Consider the following 24556-nt stretch of genomic DNA (forward strand, 5'->3'; position numbering starts at 1 on the left):
GCGCGAGCCCGAGCTGTCTCGTGACTGCGCGCGCCCCCCCACCAGCGTTGGCCGGGCCGGCCCGCAGCGCGTGACGCCGGCCCGCGAGCGGCGATAGGCGGTTGGGCCGGGCCGCGGGGGCGCGGCTCTCCGCCGGCGGCCGTTAGGCAGCGCGCGGGGGCGGGCGGGGCAGCCGGCGAGGAGCGGGGCCGGAGATGGCGCGGAGCGGCCGGGCGCTCGGCAGGGCGCTGGCTGGCGGGCTTGTCGCCGCCCCGCCGCCGCGCCCGGCCTCTGTCAGGTACGCGGGGCGAGGCGGAGTGACCGCGGGGGTGACAGCCAGCCGGGGCCCCGCCGCGGCTCCTCCCACCGTCGCGGCGGGTGGCGTGCCGTCCCGGGGTCCCGCCGCCGCGCCGCCCCGGCTCCCCTCCGCCCGCCGAGCGGCCCCGCTGTAGCCCCGGGGCGCCGCGGCCAGGGCCGGGCCCGGGGTGGGGCCGCCTGAGGCGCGCTGTCCCTCAGTACGCTCCAGAGTGAACGCTCCCGGGCGAGCCCCTGGCCGGCTCGCCCCGCCCGGGGGAGCGCGGCGCTGCCCGGTGGTGCCGCGGACAGAAGCTGGTGGCTTTGGGGAAGGGGAGAGGGAAGGAACTTCCAGGCCCCCTCCGGCTCCGCGTTCCGCGGGGGCGGCTGAGGCGTCCTCAGCTTCGGTAGCTGTTGGCTGCTTTCAACACGGCCAGTGTGGATGGAAGAACAAACGATTTTCAGATTGTAAACTTGCCTCTTCTTTGCTTGAGCCGGTTTCATAACTTTGAGCAATCCACAAAAGAAATGAAAAACTGAGTAAAACGCCCAGATGTTTCCCACTTCAGATAATGTAACAAGTTCTTTACCCCCTGATCATGTGTAAGGCTGACTGGAACAACTTGAAAAACAAAATACGCTTTGGGAGAAGGGCTGATCTTGCAACTGGCCGAAAAAGAACAACCAGACGAGACAGAGTGTAATTTGAGAATCTTAAAAGAGGAGGAAAAAAGGTTCACCTGTTGCTACAGTTATGGCAGCGCTGCTGTGTCTCTTTGTTAAATTCAAAGTCTTCCTGTCATCCTCATAAAAACAGTGAAAAAGTGGAATAGAGACTGGTTCATGATGTCAAATTTCAAGCAGCTGTTTGACATAATTGTTACTGTGCAGTGGTGTAATCTGTCATCTTACTTGGACCATTTTTCTTACCGTATATCCTTTGTGCTTTAATCTTTAGGAAGTGTTTGCAATATTAAAGTAGTTCAATCCTGGTAAATAAAATTGCTATTTTTAAAATAATATGAGTCCTGAATTAAGGGCAAAATCAATTACTGGGAAGGGTGTGCAATATAAGGAAATTCATTAAGTAACTGGTTGCAACCTAGGTTTGAAAATGTTTCTAGTGTAAGCTGTAAGAATCTTGGCAGCTGGTTTTAAGCAAGTGCAGGCTGAATCCAAAATGGTGCTGTATTATTTGTAGCCTTGAAGCTGGGTATGCTTTCGCGTCTTGCAGTCGTCATTGGTGTACATTCTGTACCTGTTGTCAACTCGGCGGACCCCTTACTGTGCTGAGTAGCAAGGCTTCAAGGACTCAGGTGGTAAATTAGTCTCTTGTGCTTATTCAGACTGAGATGCTAATGAGGACACGTGTTGGCAACACTCATTTTTCGGGATGTGAACAGCTGTTGACAAAGAATTCCAATGAGATCAACTCAAGTATCTCAGACCATAAAATGGCCATCAGGTATCACTAACCTTATGGAAGTAACAGTTGGGACAACGTTAACCACAGTTGCCCTGGCATGCTCTTACCGCTAATTTCAGTCTTTACAGTCAGGAGTTTGAGATCCCTTTTTTCAAAAATATGTTAATCTTTAGGCTTAGAAAATTTTGTAGTTATTAAAAATAATCACTGAATATAGATCACTTATGTATGTATACCATAGACCAGTAAATACTTCCTTTTCAGGTCATGGAAGCCAGGTGATACTGTGATTGGTGCCCAAATGTTTAGAGAGAAAGCAGTGAGTGGCAGGAATTGAACGATGCCAGTAAGAGTAGGATGAGTGGATACGGCTGTATTCCCGTCAGAGGATAAATACACAGGTGGCAGGTGTGTCTGAATTCTAGTATGGACTTGGTTTTTCTTCTGTGACCTTGATTGGGTTCACAAAAACATGTGTGACGGTCCATTGAAATCTGTGCTTTTGTGATTTCTTGAAGAGGTATGCTTTCCTGAACTGGGACTGAGCCCAGCACATTCTCATAGCATCTGTTTTTCTTCAGATAAAATCGGGAGAGAGATGAATTCTCACCATGTTTGTTAGCATTATAACCTCTCTTAACCTTGCCTTCCTTGAATGGCAATACAATTGTGAAAGGGACATTGTCTCAGAGCAGCTAAAAGATTATTCGTAGAGATTGTTTTTCAGCCTTGTAGCTGAAACGGGTCTAGATAAAGCTGTATGAAACAATACACTGGCATAGCATTACAGTAAAAAACAAACCAAGAAAAGAAACCTGGCAACTCGTTTGGACTGTGTGCTATATGTAGCCCGAGATGGAGCAACTAATTTAAATGCACTCTCCAGAATGAGGTCTGGTCCAAACATTTTGAACACTTTCTATGAATCTGCCACAATGGCACCTGTCCAGCGTTTCTGCCAAAGCAATGCTTTTCTTTAACAGTCTTGTCCAGTCTGTGTGGAAAAAAACAGACTATGTCCACATCCCTTGAGACACAGTTGCAAACATTTGCAGAGCTTGTTGTCTAAAGACTTTTAAAGTTGACCTGTTCTTTCTTAGTTTCGACACCATACTTCCGTCCCATCGTAAGTAATTGTTTTTCAACTGCAGTGATTACAATCTGTGTTGTCAATCATCTTGCTTCATATCACAGTTGCTTATTTCTTTTTTAAAAGGTCTGTACAGGTTGTTTCTAATCAGCTGCTGCTGCTTATGATTTTCCTCTAAACTCAATACCAATTTATTATTTGCTTGTCTCCTAATACAGTAACCGTATAAGCTAATGTGATCAGTCCCGGGTTGTTATTGTGTTTCTTTAGAATTCAAAGTTACGTTGATTTTTTAAAGAACATGTTAATAATAATAATTTTAATTGTTTAAATTGGTAACTGTAATTTGCTAGGCTACTTTGGTAGTTAGTAAAAAATGCATCTATCTGTTCATTTTGTTTAAAGAAACCCACCAAAACAACCAAACAAACCACCAAACAAGCATAATGCTAAGTGGGGAAGGTTGGTTCCATTTTTGACTATGTGAATCCAGAAGTATGGTCCTGATTGCTTAATTAGAGAAAGGACAGTAAAAGACCTAAATTGCTCTTTAATTTAGTTTGTAGAATCACTGACAGCAAATAGTGGCATTTTTAACTTCCTGGTGCCAAGAATCAGAGCTTTTGAGGTAGCATTTTGCATCTTAACTGACTTGACCTAGGCAAAATCAATAATTTAGCAGAACAGACCTATTGGTCACAATGAATATTTGTTAGATTTTAGTGTAGATGTTCACAGAGAACACTGAGGTGCAATCTTAAAATTACTAGCATTTTTAAAGGTAATTTGTTGAGTTTTATTTATGAAAACACTGTGTCCATGTCTTTGCATGATATTTTACTGAAGGAAATTTTGAAAGCTGGGTAACAATGTGCTTTCTGAAAGGACTTTCAAAATGAAACTGTCCTTCTAAGAAGGACAGCAGCAGAGGAATTATAGCAGAGTTCAACTTTGTATCTCCAAGTGGAACCTTCTCTTCTTTGCATATTCCAAAAGGGTAAAGTATTGCAGACTATGCCTTGATTTTGCTATTAAGAAAGCCCGTTCTGCAAATTAAGTGCATATGAGGCTTGTACACGAACTCAGGCTGCCATGAAGCCAAGGTTTAATGAGGACCTTTGTATTTTACTCTGCCAGTTACTTTTCTCGTGACTGGGGGCTATTTTTAGTTTCTCCTAAGGAAAAAAAAAAAGTCCCCCTTGCGTTTTTAACAGTTTGTATACTGTTACGAGCCTTTGTTTTTCCATCTGAATCTGACATTTTCTGGAATGTTATACAATAGGTTGTTTGTCTCACCTGAATGTGGTGTTATTTGTTTTGCTGATATGAAACACATCTAAAAGCATTTTCACTATTTCAGGCACTTGGCTTCCTGTGGTATTCTGATGACCAGAACTTCTCCTTTGCAAGTACCTGTAATGAGCCATACCTTTTCAAGAACTTTCTTCAACATTGCTGCTCCACTAGTAAATAAAAAAAAAGAATATTCTGAAAGAAGAATTATAGGGTTTGTATAGAAGTGTGGAAAGAGACTTTATATGCTTATTGATTTTGTGTTTGCTGTGATTAATCTGAAATGCTAGAAGTTCAAAGACTGAGCATCCCTGAAGACACATGCCTCTATGACTCTGCCCAACTGGGGACTAGGAAGGAGTTTTGACTTTCAGAACTTGTAGAGGTCAGGCTTTTCCAGTGTGAAATTGAGTATAAAAAGAGTAGGAACCCAAAACCCTTGCCCCATAGAAAGAAATGGCAGAAATAACCCCTCTATTCCATGACAATCCAAAACCAACCCTGAAAGGGAAGAATATGCTATTAATTTTGTCTAGTGAAATGGGAATAAACCAACAGGTGTGAAAACTCTCAGTTTGTTCCCCAAATACATGCTAATGTTTGCACTTACATTATGTTGTACTTCTCACTTCTCGAGATTTTCTTTCTTCTTTAAAAGAAGGAAAATAATTAGTTGTGTGATGAAGAAACTTAGGCACATAGAAAAAGATTTTTGAAATCCTGTTTGCCTTAAAGCTAGTGGGAAAATTCCAGTTAATTTAATGAGACTGGGATCTGCCCCCACTCTCTGGTCCACAATAGAATGAACTATTTGATCATTAGCATAACTTTTTGACTATGCTTAACATTTGTTTATGTGATACTTCTTGAACTGCAACAGATTTTGCATAGTCACTTAAAAAGACGCTTTGTCCAATAGTACTCACTGTTGAGTACTGTTGAACATATGCTTCATTTTAAACACAGATGGAATTAAGCATATGTTTCAATTCTTTTCTGAGTCAGAACTAAAAATTAAAAACCATAGCTATGTAGTACTTTGCCACGTTACAGTAGAATCAACTAAAATGTTGCCATTGTATACTTTTGTATGATCTCAATATCCTGCTTGAGCAGCAGGGGTTGGACAAGATGACCTCCAGAGGTCCCTTCTACCCTCAGCCATTCTGTGATGCTGTGAGGTTTTTCCATTGCATGGATTTTTTTAATTAAGCTTTTTTTTTATTTGGGCTAAAATAAGGAAAGTAGTGTTCCTCTAATTAAACCTTATGAAATAAAAGTACTTTAGTTTTGATACACCTTTTCTTGGTAGCCCTGAAGTGTGGGTTCTTTATGTGGAACGTCTAAGGTCTACCTAAATGAAGGCACAGCTGTCCTGGAAAAACTATTTTATTTTTCCATTTGAAATGTATGCATATTTACCTGATATTGCAGAAAGTAGCAGACACCAGGTTCACTGTTCACTAACTTTACTGCTGGATGTTGTGTGGTGTTTTGCATCTTTATGCAAAGACTTGTACCAGTTTATTACTTTTTTTTTTTTTTTTTCTTTTTAATTTCCCCAAAACAGTGGTAGCGTTTTCAGGTGACTGTATGTTCACCTTCCAAACAGCCTATGCCATTTATACCATCTTTGAAACTTTTTAATATTGAATTTGAAGTTAAAATACCCTGTAACTAGTGTTCGTATTTCTGTTTCCAGGTATTCTATGCAGGAAATGTATGAAGTTGTTGCTGTTGTGGAGAATTACAAACTATTTGTTCCTTGGTGTAAAAAGTCAGATATATTATCAAAGCGCTCTGGATACTGCAAAGCACAGCTAGAAATAGGATTCCCTCCTGTGGTAGAGAGGTATACATCGGTTGTTACCCTAGTGAGACCACATTTAGTTAAGGTAACTTTTTTTTTTCCTAAGCTGTAACTTACCCTAACTTTTGTTTGTTGAAATTCAAATAATTCACTGGTGCTTCAAAACAAAATTGATGCTGGAAGTGCTTTGTGTGGCTCAAAACTTGTGTTGCTTTTGTTTAAAGACTTAGGTTAATTGGAGAGAATTTGAATATACTTTTAAAACATAAGCTGCCAAATGGTGGGGGGTCGGGGGGATTGCCTTTTAATTTCATTTTGCTGGAGAAACTAGCAGCCATTAATGAAGGTATACCGGTTTTGTTTGGTTTTGTTATAATTTTGTCCAAGCCTCTCAAAATGCAAAATTAATACTGACTTAAAAGTTATCTTTGACAACTGTGGCTTCTGATGCCCTAGCAAAATTGATATCTGTCATTACTTTTCTCCTGACGATTTTAACTTGCTGATATGAGAAGTCTTAAATTTAAGTGTAGGATCTGCTGAAGAGCTTGTTATTCAGTGTATTGATGAGAAGACAGAAGTGTGCACTTAAAGTCCATTTTTTAGAATTAATTTGTTCAGAAGAGAAGCAGTTGTATTTATCTTCCTTTCAAGTGCTTTTCAAGAGCACTAATTAAAAGACAAATGTCAAAGGAGAAATTTTAAATGGCGTCTGGATCTTCTAACTAGTTTGCCTCGTATTCAAATCTGTTTTGGTTAGGAACAGCTCAGAACAGATTCCTTACAGCAAAACTGCCTCTCCCTTCATGTGGCAGATCTTGACTGTTTTTTGGAATAACTAGTGGAATTACATCAGCTGATTGCGGTTCAAGACAATTGTTTAGATATCCTATTTCACTATTCTTTTCTAGGCTTCCTCTTAAGAGACACTGCTCAAAACAGAAACTGAGTTTCTTAAGTACAGGAGAGACATGAATTGGGAAGGGAATATGCAAAGTGCCTTTATTCAAGGTACTTACTGATTCTGGAAAGAAAAAAAATCTTTCTCCCTTTATTAAGAAAGTTGAACAGCTACAATGGAAAATCTGCATTTTACATGCTGACTGCTTTCCCTTTCTACTCTTCCCTGACAAGCCTGGCTTTTTCCTTTCACACAGCTATCAGATTGGCTTACGAACTCTTTTTACCTCTAATTCACTCAAAAGAGGATTTCTTGTCTCAGAAAAGGTCATGAAAGCGATGAGGAGAACCGTTTCTTTAGCTTTCCTCCTCCTAGATTTATTAGCATTTTCTCTGCTGGGATTATTTTTCCTAGAAGTTTACATTATGTTCATATAACTGTAGGAACATTTCTAGAGAAGCGACTGTGTGTTTGGACTACTTCACTGTCCTCAGAAATAACTCTGGGCAAAGGCAGCTTGCATGGTGGTCTAGCATAGCGGGCTACCGGTGGCGACAAAATGAGCACAGCTTTGTTGCTTGTGGCAGCAGTGCTTGAGCAATGGAAAAATCAGACTGGTAGCAGCAGCTCTTGCCGCAGAGGAAAGCACGGGTGAGTTTGCTACTTATAAGGTTGGGAGCAAGGGGGACACACTGGCAGTTTTCCCATTCTTCCTGCCCTTTTGGCAGCAGGAGGAAAAGCAAGCCCAGCTCTTCGTGTCTAATCTTGCCTCTACTCCTCCCCTTTCTGTGGTAGAAGTAGTCAGACACCGCATCTCATTCCTGGGCAGAAAAATGTAGGTATTTTTGTGCTGCTGGTTAGTCTTTGAGGTGGCTTACCTTATCACTGAGCTTATCACAGAGCTGTCTGTGGTAATGGTAAGACCTGTAAAAAAAAGAGTTAAAAAACAGTTACAGAAATTCTCTCTAGAAATTCCAAGACAACTGAGATTGTGTATTTGGATGATTTTGAAGTATGTGTCTTTCAATCTTTTTCTATTCTAAATATAGCCACACAAAATTAGCTATATGTGCTAAAAGCAAAATGAGTGAAAATAAGGACCTTATTATAATGAAAACTACGAAGCCAACTACTGCAAATACTTTATTGGTTTAAAGTAGGATTGTATGCAAGCGCTCCTGAAATAGTTAAATATGGCTTGCCAGTAACTAAAAGCCAGTGTAGAAGCTGATTATGAACTTGAGTGTATAGTCTTACTGTCTTTGTGGTAGCACTTGATGACAGTAGTATCTCGTGACAGAAGATGTTTGGAGTTTGTCTTCAGTCAGGTTTGTTTTGATGCTAAGCATTCCTATAGCCCAAGACTACCAGTCTATGTATCAGTATATAAAACATTCTGTACATGTAATGAAAAAAAAATTGAAACCAATAAATATCCACATCCTTTGCTTAAAACTGTTGTTCAAAATTCTGGCATATAGTATTGGCATTGTTTTGGTGTTATATGCATCTTGCTAGAGATCTGTTTTATGACTCCCAACACAAAAATTTTTCCTCTCCCTTAAAAGGGATTCAGTTACTTTGCTGTAAATGCCACTGTGCAATAGGATCTTATGCTGGCTGCACTGTAAGAATAATTTTAACTATGCCGTGACCTTCACTGCCTAACAAAATGCAAATACAAACTTCAGTAACTTTGTCACACCTGTAAAAGCCTAATTGTAGCTTGACTTTTTGAACTTCCTTTTAGGCATCCTGCACAGACGGAAAGCTATTTAATCACTTGGAAACAGTGTGGCGTTTCAGCCCAGGTATCCCTGGTTATCCAAGGACATGTACATTGGATTTTTCAGTAAGTATTGTAATTAAGGCTACCACGTGCTTGGAACAGGGCATGGAAACAGTATCTTTAACTGTGGTTTTTGTTTTTTAATGGCTGGTACTGGGTTTTTTTTGTTTTTTTTTTAAACATATACATATGGAAAACAAGTTAGTTTTAGTCACTACTACCCAAAGAAAAAATTTTGTGAACTTTACTATGTGGAAACCACTCCAGGGTCCTTTAGAGTCTGCAGTCTGCTGTGGGGTGTCTGCCTGTCATGAACAGCCTAGGGAGTGCTATCTCTCACCATATCTCTCACCGTACAATTCTAAACATAATGATGGTTTTAGACAGTCAAATACAGAGGGAGAAATACTAAACATACTTTGCTATTTCCTTTAATTACTCTACAACCTAAGTGTTCTTGGTACCAGAAAGTAGGCATTCTCCCATCTGTCCTGTTTGGCCTGCAGTTTGGTCAATTTAATTTCCTGGCTTCCAATTTTACTCTTTCATGTATTTTAAGCCTTACTCCTTCCTTCTGTAATACAGGTACAATAGATTTTTGCTGTCTTTCTACTCTATGATGGGATATCACTGCAGCTCAACACTATTGCTCTTTAAATCCAGTACCTGATTTAGCCTGTTACTCCTAGACAAGTTGTCTTCCACTCAAGTTACTGCTTTTGCATTTTGTCTATTGAGTCTGTCATCACATTTTTTTTTCTTACATTTTATAGTGTTAAGAGTAGGTGTTGCATTGAGCACATAACTAAGCTGGGGTTCAGAACAGGCTACAAAAGTGCACAGAAATGGGTTGATCCTGCTGCCATCTGCTGGGATACTCTGCTTTAAAAATTATCTTCTGTAAATAGGAAAAAGAGCTTTTGGAGTAGTTGTAAATTAGCACATTAATCTCCTTGGGTTAATAACTTTCAACTTATTGCTGTATTGTGCTTCGTACAGTTCAACAGTAAAAATGAATCTATAGGCACTCAAAATACATTTCTTATGGGATTTGCCAATGATATTTGCATGTTATTTGCTCATGGTATTTGAATTTCTCCAGGCAAATAAGTGACAGTTCCTGCTACTGTCCAGTACATAAGGTAGCTTTTAACCCAAGCCATAAATCAGTTGAGAAAACTTGAATTAAACAAATGTTTAAACCCTATAATCTAAATACTGAGTTTGTGAGGAAAAATCATCATATATCCCCCCCTCCCCCCGAGCTACCTTTTGACATTTCAGGTCAAGAACTTCAGTTAAAGGGAGTTAAACTGGACTTAAAATGGGCATTTTCACTTTCTTGGGGAAACAGTGTCGATACTTCTTACTGCTTACCCCATTTTGAGGTAGCAGAGGCAAACACAGCCAGCTGAGCAGGGCGTTGACTCATAAAGGCAAGTCCTCGAGGGCTCTAACCCTTGCCAGTTACTGACTTGCTGCGTTACTTGCCTCTGGGCCTGTGCAGATAGGGATGATAAGCATTTCACAACAAACTTCTCAAAACATACTGTGCAATTACAAATACTTATGAGAGAGAACTTTGATTTCAAGAATACTCATTTGCTTTAGAAAATGTGATTTGAGTTTTGGGTTGTGCTGGTTCCCACAAGCTACTGCATCATTGTTTTGCCAGCCTGATGCTGGGAGACATATGCATACAGCAGGGAACTTTTCTAGTTTGGTTTCAGTTCTTAAATGATTTGGTATATAGACTGAAGCACAACACCATTTTTACCGTCTGCAAACTTACAGCATACCCCAAGTTTTTACATAGTTACTGAACACGATGCAAAACTCATTATCCCTGCTCTGCAGAACTCTACGTGCTCCTCATGACACCTCTCAGACTTTCAAAAGGCACGTTAATTTTACTGATGCTTGAGGTCAAGCAAATGTAAATGAAGCTATGCCTGGCTTACAGTTCAGGTAGTTTAATTACTTCTGCGCTACTGTTCCATAGTTAATATGCATTACGCATAAGCAACTTGAGAGAAGTTGTATTTGTTCCATTTGGCATTTAATCTGCCAGTTTCTCAGGAATGACAAAAATACTTAAATCTCAGTCCAAAAGACATGTTATAGCAGGAGTGATACAATTGCAGAAGAGCAACCTGTTTCTGTTCCTGAAAATTCTGTAATCCTTTCGGGAAGCTGTGTATTCCAAAACAATGCGATTCCATAGCCTTAGGGGGATGTTATTTAACGAGACCGAAGGCCAGCACAGCACAAAAGCCTAATTGAAGGCTATTTAACATAAAAGTGACTGTACCTTTTGAGGGTGGAGAAAGCGGACTCCCTGCGCCCCTGCCATAACTGGTAACTCCTACAGTAGCTTCAGTTTACCTATAAGATTTGGTAGCAAAAAGCAAATGCAGCAGTTAAGTTCCGAGCACTGCGGTAGGAGGCCCGAGGGCTTGGTACAGAGGACGTCACCAGTATGTCTGTACTCTGACATCGCCTGCCGCAGCGCAGCTCGAGCGCGGGAGGTGTTTGGGTAGGAGATAGGGCACACAAAAGCAAGTTTGTAGCTTTAGTCAGTAAATTGCTCTTGTTGGAACATACCATAACTACAGCTACCAAGATGGAAAGACTGATTTAAAATGGTGGTATTTAATAGGTAACTATTTTGAGCTGCTGTTAAATGCCTCTCGGGCGTGCTCCAGCTTACCTGTAGGCCTGCTGTCTTGCCATGCAGGATTTTCTTCAGACTTTTGTCCCCAAGTGAATTCTGTGTGCAAAGTAACCAAGATATTGTTTGTCAAAAATAGCTTTTCTTTATCCCAAATGTTTTACTTATGTGTTGCGATGCATTATTTATTAAGTAAAATACAGTTAGCTTAGATAAATGGAAATGATTACTTCAGAGAACTGAACAAAATGATTCTTTTAATTGAAAAGCCCAGGGAGGCAGTCCTCCGACCGAGGAGTATGGCTTTTCTTCACAGGCACACTCACCCCTAGTTCGGTTTTAACTGTTCTTTCTCCCACAGCTTCCTTGCAGACTAACTGGAGATTCTCTAATGAGGTTGTCTATTTGTAACAGCATTTTACCACAACGGTAGATACAGGAAAAACAATTCTTCTCTGTTTTCTTAAACAGGTTTCTTTTGAATTTCGTTCACTTCTACACTCAAAACTCGCTACGCTGTTTTTTGATGAAGTGGTAAAGCAGATGGTAGCTGCCTTTGAAAGAAGAGCAGCCAAACTCCACGGCCCAGAAACAAGCATACCTCGGGAGCTAATGCTTCATGAAGTTCATCACACATAAAGGGAAAATTGTAACAACCTCCATTATAAACTTGTTTGTACACTTCATTTGTACAAGAGGTGCCACGCTCCTCCTCGGGGGCATCTGTTTCGTACCTGAGCTGTGTGTGAGATTTTATACTGTACAAAAGACCCCTGTTCAGCCAGATGTATATAGAATGTTCGAGCTGCAATCAAGTGCAACTTAAAGCCTCATCAGTAACAGACAGCGGCAGCTACTGTAACACGAGGTATCCCAGGCTGCCGTTACTAACTTGCCAAACGGTTTGTGTAGTCACAGTGTAAGTTCTGCCTTATCTAAGCTTATGGGTTTTTTTCAGCATTGTAACATTAACTCAAGTTTAAGTTATTAGTAGTGTGAATGTAACTTAACAGCATCAACTCTGTCAACTCTGGCCAAGCGAAGGGAAGCTGATGTTCTAGCTCTGAGGAGTATGGAAGCGTTAGTCAAGCATGGAGTAGCACATGCTTTTAATTCAAACGAATGACAAGGGTAAGTAAGTCAGGAGCCTCCAGCTGCTGTTGAATCCTGACCAGCAACTGCAATAGAAAAAACAACACAGCCTGAACGCTCCTGAGTTTGCAGAAATTAAATGTTAAGAGGTACGCGTAACATAAGGAGTACTAGAATTTGAGTGCAGCAGTTCCAGCTGTCACCAGTGGTTCCTGGCTGGCTGGGCTCCAGGCGCTGGTGAGCGCGCAGTACCCTTGGCAGGCTGAGCTTGCCTACCTGCCCCTCTTTCACTGTTACGCGCTGCCCTTCGGTTATGGTAGACACATCTCATCTCATGCCAACAGCTCCCCGTGCCAGCACAACTTTAAACCAAGTGAAGAAATGTTACCTCTTTGAGAACTAGGGCAGGGGTGCGCAGTGTTCTGTACCGCAGTGCTGCCTCCTGGGAAGGAGGGAACAAGGTGTCCGCCGCGTACTGCAGGCGTTCACACCCAAGGGCAGTTGTCATTAACAAACATACAACGGAGAGCACTAAGCCTTTGTTCTTGGGGGTTTTTCCGGTACCGTACTGCCATTTAATTAGCAGTGCATTATGATGGTATCGGTTGTCTTGATTAAATTCATTTTCAGTAGTTCTATTCCTTACATTAATGTTCTTTTTCCACTCTCTGAAGAAATGTGAATAGGTTTGAACAGATGTTAAATCCTGTCTATCTGCTGCCTTGCATTACCAAATTTCCATACTGAAATTAGGTGAAGCTTCAGGCCAGGTGTTGAAGCTGGTCCTTTCTCTGAGGCGTCCCTAATCCACACGGTGACTACAGCATAGCCTGTTAAAGAGCATAGGAAGGTGTGGTTCAGGCCACGGACAGCCCTGAAGCAGGGTCAGACCAGGAAGAGCAACTGCCATTTCACACAGCCTGGCTGTGAAGGACAGGTCTTATTCAAGGTAGGAAGCTGAGGAAAGTGACAGCTGGATGAAGAGGTCAGTCTGTTTCAAAGCACTGAGAAGCTGTGAAGCAATTTTGTTTGTTGAGATGAACATACACAAGTTTGGGAACACCCTTGTTTTGAAGCTTGGAAAGCAGAAGAGACTAGGCATCAGTGTTGTTAGCCCTGTCAGGTCAAAGAACACAGGTGGCGGCAAACAAAGCTGTCATTTCTAAAGGTAAAGAAGCATCTAGTGCAAAATAATTCCAACCAAATCCTGGAAGCTGGAAGACAAGGGTGGAAGTCTCAAGCCAAGGAGGTAACCGCACACTACACCTGAGCAAGAGAACTATTACCCGCCCCCTCCTTAGCAAAGCAGCCTTACCCGTTTCATCCCCTCCCGCAGTACTGGCAAAGATGCACCGGGCCTGTTCAGCAGGTGGAACAAGCGGTACAGACAGGGCAAAATAAAGTCAGCGCACGTGCCTTATTTTCATAGCATTGTTTAATATTTCAGAGAACTGCAGCATCAGTTCAGCTTAGATCTGTCTTACCAAAGTTAAAGTCACTTGTATTTCCAAGAAACGTGCTAGCCAAAGGAATGTTTCCTGGAGGGAAGGGGCCTGGCCTTTCCAAGCCTAAGTGTCACATTTCTAGTAAATCTTAGAAGCAGCGGGCTGTCAGGCTTCGCCCATGACTATGGCTTTGTGTGCGGATGAATAAGGTGATGATACATTTCATAACTTTGGAGCAGTTTGTTTTATTACATAAAGGTCACATAACTGTCTATTTGCCTACTTTGTACACAATTGTCTACTCTTACGCACAGTGGCTTCCAAGTTCTTCCTAGTACTGGCAAGCACCAATAAATTCTGGAACAGAATATCAAGTGCCTTAATTAAGTTTAAATCAGGACCTTGGTAGATGGATCTTGCACCCAGTTATCAGGAATGTACAAATGTCTTTATTCAAAAAATACAAAATAAATTATCTGTAGGCATGGACAATGACTGTAAACAATTACACGTGTGTTAAATGAAATCCGGTAACTGATGGTTACAGTGATTCTTTTAAACACCAGCCTCGCTTCAGTCACTATCCACCCTCTCACTCTGACAGCTCAAGTTTTTAAAGTCGGAACTGTCAGCCCTACACAGCACAGCTCGTGATGGATCCCTCGCCCGGGACTCAGAACATGCCCCCTCCCATTCCTCCACCCATCCCTCCCATCCCTCCCATCGCCGCCTCCTTTTCTTCTTTAGGGATTTCAGTCACCACTGCTTCTGCTGTTGATAAGAGGGACGCGACCCCTGCAGCGTCCATCAGAGCAGTTCTCACAACCTAAAAATAGGAAAGAAAGAACTTAACACCCGCTGACTATCACGTGCGCTGGGAGGAAGGAAAGCTGAGAATTTGGACTATTTTAGGTTACCTTCGTTGGGTCTATGATTCCTTTTTCTACCATATTTACAAAGTCCCCAAGCATTGCATCATAGCCAACTTCTGATGGACTCTGCAGGATTTTTTCAACTATTAGTGATCCTTCAACGCCCGCATTCTTTGCGATAGTCATTGCTGGGATTTTCAGTGTTCTCTTTATTATTTCAATGCCTGTAAGAAAGAGGATGTTTAGAATTACGCGTCGCATATGCTGCTCCTATTGCCCAGGCACGTCTCCACGTGCTGGAGATAAACACAGAGAGAGAGAGAGAACCCTCTGAGCAAGAACATAAGCTGTTTCTATCCGTTCCAGGGAAAAAGAGTTCTCTGCTACTCGACATTTGTCAACAAATGACATCATTGCATCGCAGGCCATTCGCACACCTTTTAGTTTTACTTCTGCAAAAGGCAGTAAGGGGCATTGCTACTGTAACATGGCACAAGGCCTTTTTCCATTTGATTTGCCACACACCCTCTCAAGCATTCTTAGCTTTGATGTCCCTCCGCAATGGCTCTAACAGTCAGCTCGGTTCTCCTTTAAGGGTCTGCAGTCCTTAGCAGGGGGTCCTGCTGCTCCACTGCTACTGCGTCTTTCAGATCCAAGTTAGGGGCTCAGTGAAAGCTCCTTCCCACTCTAAGGCAGAGACCACTGTGCCAAGGGGATAGGAGGTTCTAAAGGTCAAGTAACTAAAACTTCACTGGAAGCAATCTGTGTTTAATCTACTAAAGCCTCGGGACAGAAGAAAGTCTATTCTTAACGCTGCCACAAATGCGTTCACGTAATTTACTCACCAATTTTCTGATCTTCATTGGCTGGAGCTAAAGCATCTAATGCTGGAATGCAGCGAAGCAATGCACAGCCACCGCCTGGAACGATGCCTTCCTCTACGGCAGCACGGGTTGCGTTCAGGGCATCGGTGACTCTGTCTTTCTTCTCATTCACTTCCACGTCACTTGTGCCGCCGACCTACAAGCAGCGAGCCGCATGTCAGGTCCGCGCAAGGAGCCCGGGTGGGAGAGTGCTGCGGAACCGCTGCCGCCGCAAAATTAATCAGCCAGCTCGAGTCATTGAGTGACAAGGGCCTGAGAGCAAGCCCGTGCTCTCCCAGACTGGCAGCCGCCTTCTGTACCTCACCACTCAAGAAGCCTCAGCACAGAGCTTCAGCTAATTATTTCATCAAGTTCTGAATACCAAGGTGTAGCCCTGTAATAAGCCAAATTCCTTATCCAAATCAACTGCTAAGATTATGAGAGAACCACACCATAGTAACTTAGATTAGCGATGAAGGACTGATACCGCCCCTTTGCAAGAAGATTAACTTCTCACCTTCAATACTGCTACTCCATCAGAGAGTTTGGCCAGTCGCTCATTCAGTTTCTCTTTTTCATAGTCACTTGTGGTAACTTCTAGCTGTTCAATAATTTCTTGAATACGTTTCTCGATTTGAGCCTTTTCACCCTTCCCCTTTAGAAGCATGGTGTCATCTTTTGTCACAATGACCTCTCCAACTTTACCGAAGTCATGAGGCTGAATATCTTCCACATTTAGGGTCAGACCCTCTTCTCCAAACACCTGAAACAAATTACGTGAAAAGCTGAAATTCACAGCTTCTCCATACCTGAATTTTTTTATTTACAGACACACGAACACATACAGCAGGCTAACAGTGCAAAATAATCACACTGCTGCAGCCAAGTTGAAAGAAACCCTTCCCTTCTCCAGACAGAGTCCAGGCACGCAGGTACCTCACGAACTGGCCCTCACGGACCAGGGAGCTGCCAACTCCTCGTTCATGACTGACTGATGTAACTCACTGATTCAAAGTGCCTGGCAAGCAGAGTTGTGTTACAGTCTCCTCCTTCTGTTTTGAGAAGTTATGAATATTGGCACTAAAGTGACTTTAGAATGGAGTTTCCTAGTTTTGTTACTTTGTGCTCCAGTTAGCTTAAACACTATGTTTTATTTCAAGAACCACCTTTGGATCCCAGTATCATGCTATGATTTTGAAGCGTGTAAAAAAAAGCAGCATAAAGGGACACTAATCGGCACATCACCTATCTGAGAAGCTGAGTACACAAGAAAACGATCCAATCTATTCCAAACACTTAAAAGAATTCGATTTGCCATGCTCACGTCTGGGCAATTATGAGACAGTTTTATAAGGCAGCAAGAAAGCTTTGCTATTTCTAAGAAATTTCCTTGATATCCCTTCTTCCCCTTAAAAACTGAAATGCTGCAAGGAAGCTGTGTGTAACTTCAGTCAGTTAAAAGGACTATTACTCATGGTCGGTCAGGGCTGTATTACACAGCAATGATCAATATCCACATTTAAAAAAAAAAAAAAAAAGAAGATTCAAACATTAGAGTTACTGTTACATTTTTGAAAGAACAGGACACAGCCTGCAACAGACCAAATACAAGCCATGGACCTAAAAACATACATTCTTTTCCTCCTTAAATACCATTAGCATTTCTTAGAGCAAAAAGGCAATTAAAACACAATTACTTACAGCACCGCCAGTAGCAATTGCCATATCCTTAAGCTGGTTTTTCCTGTTGTCACCAAACCCTGGTGCTTTTACAGCAACAACCTGAAGGCCAACCTTCAGTCTGAAGAGAAGAATTGAAGAGAGCAACATTCCACATGTGTTCAGAGAAGGAGTCTAATTACTAAGAACAATTATTTCAGTACAGCTCTAACGATCAAGCACACACAGAGACCTTCGTGAGCTGAGCTGCTTTTGCCTCAACAAGGTAGTTGGGAAACAACTGAACTTCTGTCCAAGCTGCTGCAAAGTACGGCTGTGTATAAAAGCTTCTGTTTCTTTGGTACCGATAAGAGAACAGACAACAGTACTACACTGCAGCAAATTCAAAAAAACACACTTTTGTTATGTATTCCTTTAAAAGGATGAAAATTCAAAAAAAAAAGCGCTATTTGTCTAAAAGTATGGATTTTAAGCCTCACCTGTTCAATACTAGAGTGCTGAGGGCTTCTCCATCGACATCTTCAGCAATAATGACCAAAGGTTTGCGGTGAGCGTTGGCAATTTCAAGAGCTGGAACTATGGACTGTACACTAGAAATTTTCTTTTCACTGATTAAAACATAAGCATCCTGGAATTCACATTTCTGCCCTGCAGAAGCAACATGCATTATCCTGTTATAAAAACACACCAAGCATTCTCTTAAACTTAAGGAGCTACTTTGGAGCAACTGTTGCGCTTTTCAACAGCATTAAAAGAAGAGACGCAACTTGTTTTCTCCAAGACTCCACTTTCAATTCTACATTGTTCTGGAGTGTTGCAGGGCCAGCCTGATGTTAACATGGACCCTGTCCACACTTAGCAGGGAAGAAAAAAAGCCCACAGACTACAAGTTTTTACGAAGAGTTAAAAGTTTCTGATGGGGAAGGACCCCAGTGTGCTATTGCCGTGGTAGGCAGTATAACAGATTGTGAAGTCTTTGTAACAGGTACCATTATTTGTAACTTACAGGAACCATCGTAAGGTATTTGACAAGCACGATTGTTAACTCACCTTTGGTTGTATTAATAAAATATGGAGAGATGTAGCCTCTGTCAAATTTCATACCCTCAATGATTTCCAATTCATCGTTTAGAGTTTTTCCATCCTGTTCAGATGCAAGAAAGTCCACATTAAAGATCCCTTATTTATTACCAAATGCACAAATATATTTTTGGCATACTATGCACAACAGAATGAAAGGCTCTGCACCACACGTCAGCGTTATGCGCTTCCCCCTTCAAAACAGAAGGATTATAAGAAGGAACAGCAATCAAACCCTGATCTAAAGGAGCCGGGGAGGGAGGAATTATGGTGGGATACCGTATGTGAGCAGCGGCAGCTACATCGCATGCCACAAAAGCCAGCCCTAACGGAAGAGGCAGCCACTGCACTTCGTCTGTATGTTGGCCAGTTCTTACCTTGACAGTGATTACACCCTTTCGTCCAACTTTCTTCATTGCATCAGAGATTATATTGCCAATTTCCTGATCTCCATTTGCTGATATCGTGGCAACCTGAAACAGTAAGCCATTTAATCTCATTTGACAATGCAAGTGATTTGTTTCCTCACTATAAAGAAAATCAGAATAACCATTTGCAATTCTCCCGTTTCCTGACAAGACAGGGCAGCTGACCGTAGCACACCCGCACCGGGATCCCAGCGCTCCGTTAGGAGGGCTAACGGCTCTCGGGCAGCTCAAGCGCAGGGCCAGACCCCATGCGCCGGGCTCACGCAGGCCACCTGAATCTGCAGCCACGGGGAGAAATACGCCACAAAGGCCAACGCGGCTGCTGCCTGAGACCCAGCTGGGCACCCGCCGCAGCCTGAGCCTCCCACAGCAGATCCGCAGCACTCCCACAAGTCTGCCATCCCCTCCCGTCCGCAAGCACATCTTTGCTCTCGTCAATTCTTCCCAAGTACACAAATTGATGTTTTAAGACCACATTTTGGAATGAAACTTGAAGATGAGAAAACCTACCTACTTCTGAACTAACTTCTAGCAGTGTAGTTGAAGGCAGAATACTGGGAATTTTAAATAACTCAAGGAAATGAAAGCATTACCATGAAGATCGTTCAATTAAACAAACTCTGAATCTTGATATATAAAGAAAAACACTCAGGCATCATATACCCACAACCTAGTTCCATTAAACCTGACTTCACAAAACTGGTTCTGAAGAGTAACTACATAAAGTTGGTTTAATTTTTTTTTTTTTTTTACCTGTGCAATTTCTTCTGGAGTTGTAACAGGTTTAGACAGCTTCTTCAGTTCAGCTATGACAGCATCAACTGCAAGCATCACCCCTAAAGATGAATGGAATACTTGTGAGTGAACACAACAAGGTACACAGCACAGAAAACAAACCAAAAAAAAAGAAAACCCAAATCCCGCAAACAGGTTAAGTTTCAAACCAAAGTCCACATTGCAAAAACGCATCAAGTTTGCACATTCAAACACAAGTGACTGGCAGTTCTAGTTCCGTATTGTCATTTGTAGGCCTAGCGATAATTTCTGGAATTGGTGTGACATATGATTGAAGTTTATGGCAAATTTATTTACATGGCACCAGTAAATTTATATACTTATCAGAAATTAATTAAATGCAGAAATGGCTTTAAATGGAGTTTACTTATGACAAATTAAACAAGTTAACTGCATATAAAATAGTAGAATGATTAGAAAAATGAAGAATTGTTCAGAGTAAGTAATGGAACAGAAACGAGCGAGTTCTCTACGCGTCACTCTTCATATAAAGCTTTATGTGGCTCTTCAAAAAGAAGGCAATTTATTCAGGAAGCCAGTCAAATTTGGGATACGAAAAGTAAAAAGACAGTGATTAAACATTAAAAACAAGGGAAAAAAAAATTACCCCTCCTGATTTCTACTGGATTAGCTCCTTTACTGATCTTCTCAAAGCCTTCCTTGGCAATAGCACGTGCAAGTACCGTTGCAGTAGTGGTACCATCTCCTGCTTCTTCATTTGTATTGTTGGCAACGTCTTGAACTAACCTGGCTCCAATATTTTTGTATTTGTCTTTTAAGTCAATTGCCTTTGCTACTGTCACACCGTCTTTTGTCACTTTGGGACTTCCCCAGCTTTGTTCAATAATAACTGTTCTTCCCTAGGGTGGCAAAGAACAAATATTAAATCAAAGCCACATAACCCACAGCATGTCACTCTTAAGAGTTCAACCGAAGATGAAGACCCTCTTGAACAGCCACGGCTGAACAGAAACATCACCTTGCACAGAGCTGTCAGCTGGGGCTTTTTTCAAGCACACACAATTACCGAGGTTCTGAAAAACTGGAAAAATGGCTCAAAGGTTTTAGACTTTCACAGAATGAGGCTTCACTCCCCAGCCATAATGCTTAATAGCACACACTCAGAAGTCTGCAACTAAAATAAGACTGGCTTTGCAGAGGAAAATAATTGAAGAGATGCCCTCTGACACTGCCATTTTCCCCTAAAATTAGAATATAGCAACATAATGAAATAAATTTGCAAAATTTCCATCAAATCACAATAAAAAGCCTGTGTGATTGAAAAACAGTAATACAAAGCTCAATTCATTGCACATTCGGGGTGGGGGGGGAAGAGACTTACAAACCTTATTAGTTATTAGCAAAGAGAACTGAGAATGCTTAACAAATTTGTGTTACTGTGTTGGAATAGTTTCTCAATGGCAAGTTAACAAGCCTTTCTTCTCTTAGCCTGCACTTGCATTCAACTAAAAAGCTGGACTATCCTACACAACATATACAGACACAGTTAATATGGGAAACCACGGACCGTACAGGGAACAGGGGGCAGATGCACCTGCACAAGAGGACTGCTTGTTCCCAGATGAATTCAATAGCTTTAATAGCTGCTCCAATCAATCATGTTCCACTTTGAGCTGGAGGCAGCAGAAAAGCAAGCAGCCACCTCTGGTCTGCTGCTGCCCTGAAACTCTTTAGCTATGCTGACAGCTGGAGCTGTTGGAGGAGGGGCAGGGAGACCAACTGCCCCACCACACCGCTGCCGGCTGACCCCGCACGAGTCCCCTCACCCGGCCCGTCAGGTCCAGCCCAGAGCTGGCCACGCCAGCTCCTGCCAAGACACTGCCCTAGCTGATCAGACGCCAGCGCGGCTTCAGCTCCCACCAGGGTCTGGACCCGGTGCCTAAGCGGCTCGCTAAGGACTCCCGTGCAGCACGTGACCGCCATGGTGCACTCTGCTCCTCGCTTGCGCAGAGCCCACTTGCATCTGCCTCAATGATTTTAACTGACTTGGGATTCCTGCCACGCGCAAGGCTATACTGCTGAACTACAACTGGCCCTGAAAGCTGCAAAAGAAACGTGAAGCTTCAGTTACTAACGTTGAACTTGTGAAAGAGTTTACATAATTCTAACTCTGCGTTATAAAACAATTACGCTAAAATAATGCATAATCTGACTTCTTACCGCTATTTCATTTGACCTGCACTTCTCCTAAATCTAGAAGTGTTCAAGAGTAAGAAAACTCCCTCTGAAGGATCCTGCTGCTGCTAAGTTCTTCATGTAGTCTCTCCTTGTTTTGCTTAACTTTATTCTCTGTTTTGACATGGTCTTATTCCAAATGTTTGTTTGATAGCTATGAGGAGAGCAGCACAACAAAATCTACTTGCATGTGATTGCATAAAAGGATTTACACTTCAGAAACACTTTTTATCTGTGTTTCTGCAAAAAGGAAGGCCACCAGTAAATCCACGTGCATTTTGAATGGTCCTGCACATCAAGAATCCAAGCACGTGCTTGGATTAACTAATTCTTGGATAAACTAGTTCTGACAAAGTAATCAACATGTTGGCAGCAATATCAAAAGATTGCGTGAGACTGCAAACCATGTTTCTTTAAATATAGAACAGCGCCAAAGGGAAGTTTCCTCACCAGAATGATATTTCTTAAAAATGCTGAAAGCTGAATCAGGCATTACAGTACAATCCCCAAATCTCTACAAATACACAGAGAACAGCAGATAAAGCGAGAACACTGGAACAAAAACCCCACAAGGTTACAGTAAGTTGCATCAGGAACTGCCCTTTAACCAGTGCATTAGAACTATGCTTAGGCATTCACAAAGTAGCCTGATCCAAAAAAATCCAAGAGTTAAATTAACTGACTACACTTAAACTTTGTTCCTTTATGGAAAACAGCCACAGCTTGCTGACATCACTGTTCCTTAACCTTGATCTGCTCAGCTTATGGCATTTTTGCCTTTGAATAAAGCTAATAGAGCACCAAAAATGTCTGAGAAATACATGAATGAATTTTAGAGAGGCCAAGCAGCCTTGAGAAGAACTACCACGCATAAGCTGTTAGTACATGGAACAGACATTCCTATGACCCCAAAGGAAATCAGTGTCTCTTCCTTAAAAATGAATCTCATTTCAAGCCTTACTGCACATTGCATGACTACGCAGAATACAGTAGCGCGTTTTGCAAGAGACCTAGAACTTACAGGGAACCGTGCACTGTATTCTGTCCTATAAGCAGCATAAATGAATGCCACTGCCACAGAATTTCACTCAAGCTGATAACGTTTACCAGTCAATTGAAAACTCAACATTACACTTTCAATGTCTCTTTCACCTTGTTAATACTAAATGGTAAAGTGATACAAAACTGTAATTTGTTTAAAAAAACAAAACAAACCCAAACTCATGCTAACTAACCCACCTTATGATCTAAATAGTTAAATTATCTACTGCATTGTTACAGACTGTCAGCTGAGCCATAGCAACCCATTATGCGCATACCCTTAACCTTCAACCTGTTTAAATAAATCTAATGTACCTTTCACAGTGATCCAATTCATTTTACTTGGTTACCCTGAAAAGCACATGCACTATTGTCATGGTTCACGTGACAAAAATGAGAATATGGCTCTTGCAGTAGTCTGTCCATACCCTTACACCTTTGCGTTGCAGATCTGCAGATGGCAATCATGCAGCTCTACCGAGGGAAAACTAACAACTGTTTTCTACTATGGTGTTTTCAACCAGGTCAAAGTGTTAATGTAAAATAAACGCAAAGTCTTCCATTACCTTTGGCCCCATGGTGACAGCTACAGCATCTGCTAGAAGATCTACTCCTTGAAGCATAAGAGCTCTAGCATCTGCTCCAAACTTCACATCTTTTGCATATGCTCGTGTTAGATGGGGGGCAAGCGCTCTGGACACTGGCCTTATCTGACGGAGTACTGTAGGTAAACGGAGCATGTCTAAAAGATTAAAACAAATCCAGAGAAAAAGATACAAGCGTTATGTTTTTGCACAGATACTTCTAGAATACAAGAGAGGGGAAAAGGTTCAGGAAGGAAAGCAAGCGACCACGAACTTTTAGGTTTTCGTCTGGCTGAAATGGAAACACACAAGCAACTGCAAGTAACAGGGCTGGGGGGCCCGGGTCCCCAGGGCACGACCAGGGCTGCAGCAGCTCCTCACCGAGCAGCCTCCAGCAACTCCGAGCTCCTCCCGCGGGCCCTCCCCGGCAGCAGGGCGGGCGGCCCCGAGGGCACGGCGGAGCGCCAGCAGCGCCGTTCGCCGGGCGGCACCGGCGGGGCGCGGGGGGCCGCGCACGCCAGCAGCCGCGGCGGTGCCGTTCCGGCGGGCGCCCGGGCGAGGCTCCCGCGCCCGACTCCGCCTCGCCAGGGCGGCCCGCACCGCGCGGCCGGGCGAGGGGAGGCCGAGGGCCGCAAGGCGGCGGGAAGGGGCGCCGGGGCCCGCCGGGCGGCACAGGGCCCCCGGCCACATGTCGCCTTCCGTCAGGACACGCGGAGCAAGGTCAAGAGCCGCTCGCCCCCTGCCGCCAGCCCGGCCGCGCTGCAGCGCCGGGGCCCCGCCGCGCCGGCATCGCCCCCGTGCGGGCGGGGGACCTCGCTCCGGCCGCCAGGCCCGCCGGGGGGGCTCGCCGCCGCCGCCCCCCTCCCGCCGCTGCGCGGCCGTTAGCGCCGCGCGCTCCCAGCGGGCCCGGCCGTTCACCGCGCGAGCGCCCCTTCCCCCCAACGGTAACCACCGCCGCAGGGGGAACGGGCGGCGGGGCGGCACCCCCGGCACCCCCTCCCCGGGCCGGGCCACCCGCCATGCTCCCGCGCTCACCTGCGGGCAGCGCGGGGGGAGCAGCAGGCGCCTCCGCCGTCCGGACCCAAGGCTGAGCGGGCAGGTCTGTGCGCAGGGGCGGGAAGGCGCTCGGCACTCACTGCCTCTGCCCCGCCCCCCGCCAGGCACCGGCCCATGTGGGGCTCCGCACCGCCGGGCCCGGGAACCAGCATAGCCGCCGCGGCCCCGCCC

The 24556-nt window shown here is 43.5% G+C and overlaps 2 protein-coding genes across 5 annotated transcripts; one reads left to right on the top strand and one right to left on the bottom strand.

Annotated features, from left to right (window-relative positions):
- Positions 1–182: 182 nt before the first annotated feature.
- Positions 183–14158, top strand: COQ10B (coenzyme Q10B). Of its 3 annotated transcripts, XM_082313532.1 has the most exons (6): positions 189–1204; positions 2693–2825; positions 4150–4296; positions 5785–5977; positions 8544–8645; positions 11725–14158. In XM_082313532.1, the coding sequence occupies exons 3-6, from the start codon at positions 4175–4177 to the stop codon at positions 11890–11892; spliced, it is 585 nt and encodes a 194-aa protein (XP_082169658.1). In that variant the 5' UTR covers positions 189–1204; positions 2693–2825; positions 4150–4174; the 3' UTR covers positions 11893–14158. The 3 variants fall into 3 exon arrangements, with proteins under 3 accessions (XP_082169656.1, XP_082169658.1, XP_082169657.1); XM_082313530.1 differs by lacking the exon at positions 2693–2825 and having other exon boundaries at positions 183–277; XM_082313531.1 differs by having other exon boundaries at positions 189–2825.
- Positions 11976–24517, bottom strand: HSPD1 (heat shock protein family D (Hsp60) member 1). Of its 2 annotated transcripts, none has more exons than XM_082313528.1 (12): positions 24365–24517; positions 23312–23487; positions 20116–20368; positions 19467–19549; positions 18663–18758; positions 18256–18349; positions 17685–17853; positions 17227–17326; positions 16043–16288; positions 15508–15682; positions 14708–14886; positions 11976–14616 (listed from the first exon to the last, which is right to left on the bottom strand). In XM_082313528.1, exons 2-12 carry the CDS (start codon positions 23483–23485, stop codon positions 14464–14466), a joined length of 1722 nt encoding a protein of 573 aa, XP_082169654.1. In that variant the 5' UTR covers positions 23486–23487; positions 24365–24517; the 3' UTR covers positions 11976–14463. The 2 variants fall into 2 exon arrangements, with proteins under 2 accessions (XP_082169654.1, XP_082169655.1); XM_082313529.1 differs by lacking the exon at positions 24365–24517 and adding an exon at positions 23604–23710.
- Positions 24518–24556: the final 39 nt, after the last annotated feature.

This window comes from Platalea leucorodia, assembly GCF_965183815.1.
Source record: "Platalea leucorodia genome assembly, chromosome: 5".
NCBI classification, from domain to species: domain Eukaryota; kingdom Metazoa; phylum Chordata; class Aves; order Pelecaniformes; family Threskiornithidae; genus Platalea; species Platalea leucorodia.

Excerpts from the sequence above, each read along its gene's own strand:
- COQ10B (XM_082313530.1), top strand. The coding sequence starts at position 195 with ATGGCGCGGAGCGGCCGGGCGCTCGGCAGGGCGCTGGCTGGCGGGCTT. Across the intron at positions 278-4,149 it reads CCGCGCCCGGCCTCTGTCAG|GCACTTGGCTTCCTGTGGTA; the intron begins GTACGCGGGGCG and ends TCACTATTTCAG. Across the intron at positions 5,978-8,543 it reads TGAGACCACATTTAGTTAAG|GCATCCTGCACAGACGGAAA; the intron begins GTAACTTTTTTT and ends ACTTCCTTTTAG.
- HSPD1 (XM_082313528.1), bottom strand. The coding sequence starts at position 23,485 with ATGCTCCGTTTACCTACAGTACTCCGTCAGATAAGGCCAGTGTCCAGA. Across the intron at positions 20,369-23,311 it reads CTGTCACCATGGGGCCAAAG|GGAAGAACAGTTATTATTGA; the intron begins GTAATGGAAGAC and ends TTGCCACCCTAG. Across the intron at positions 18,350-18,662 it reads AGGGTGTAATCACTGTCAAG|GATGGAAAAACTCTAAACGA; the intron begins GTAAGAACTGGC and ends GCATCTGAACAG.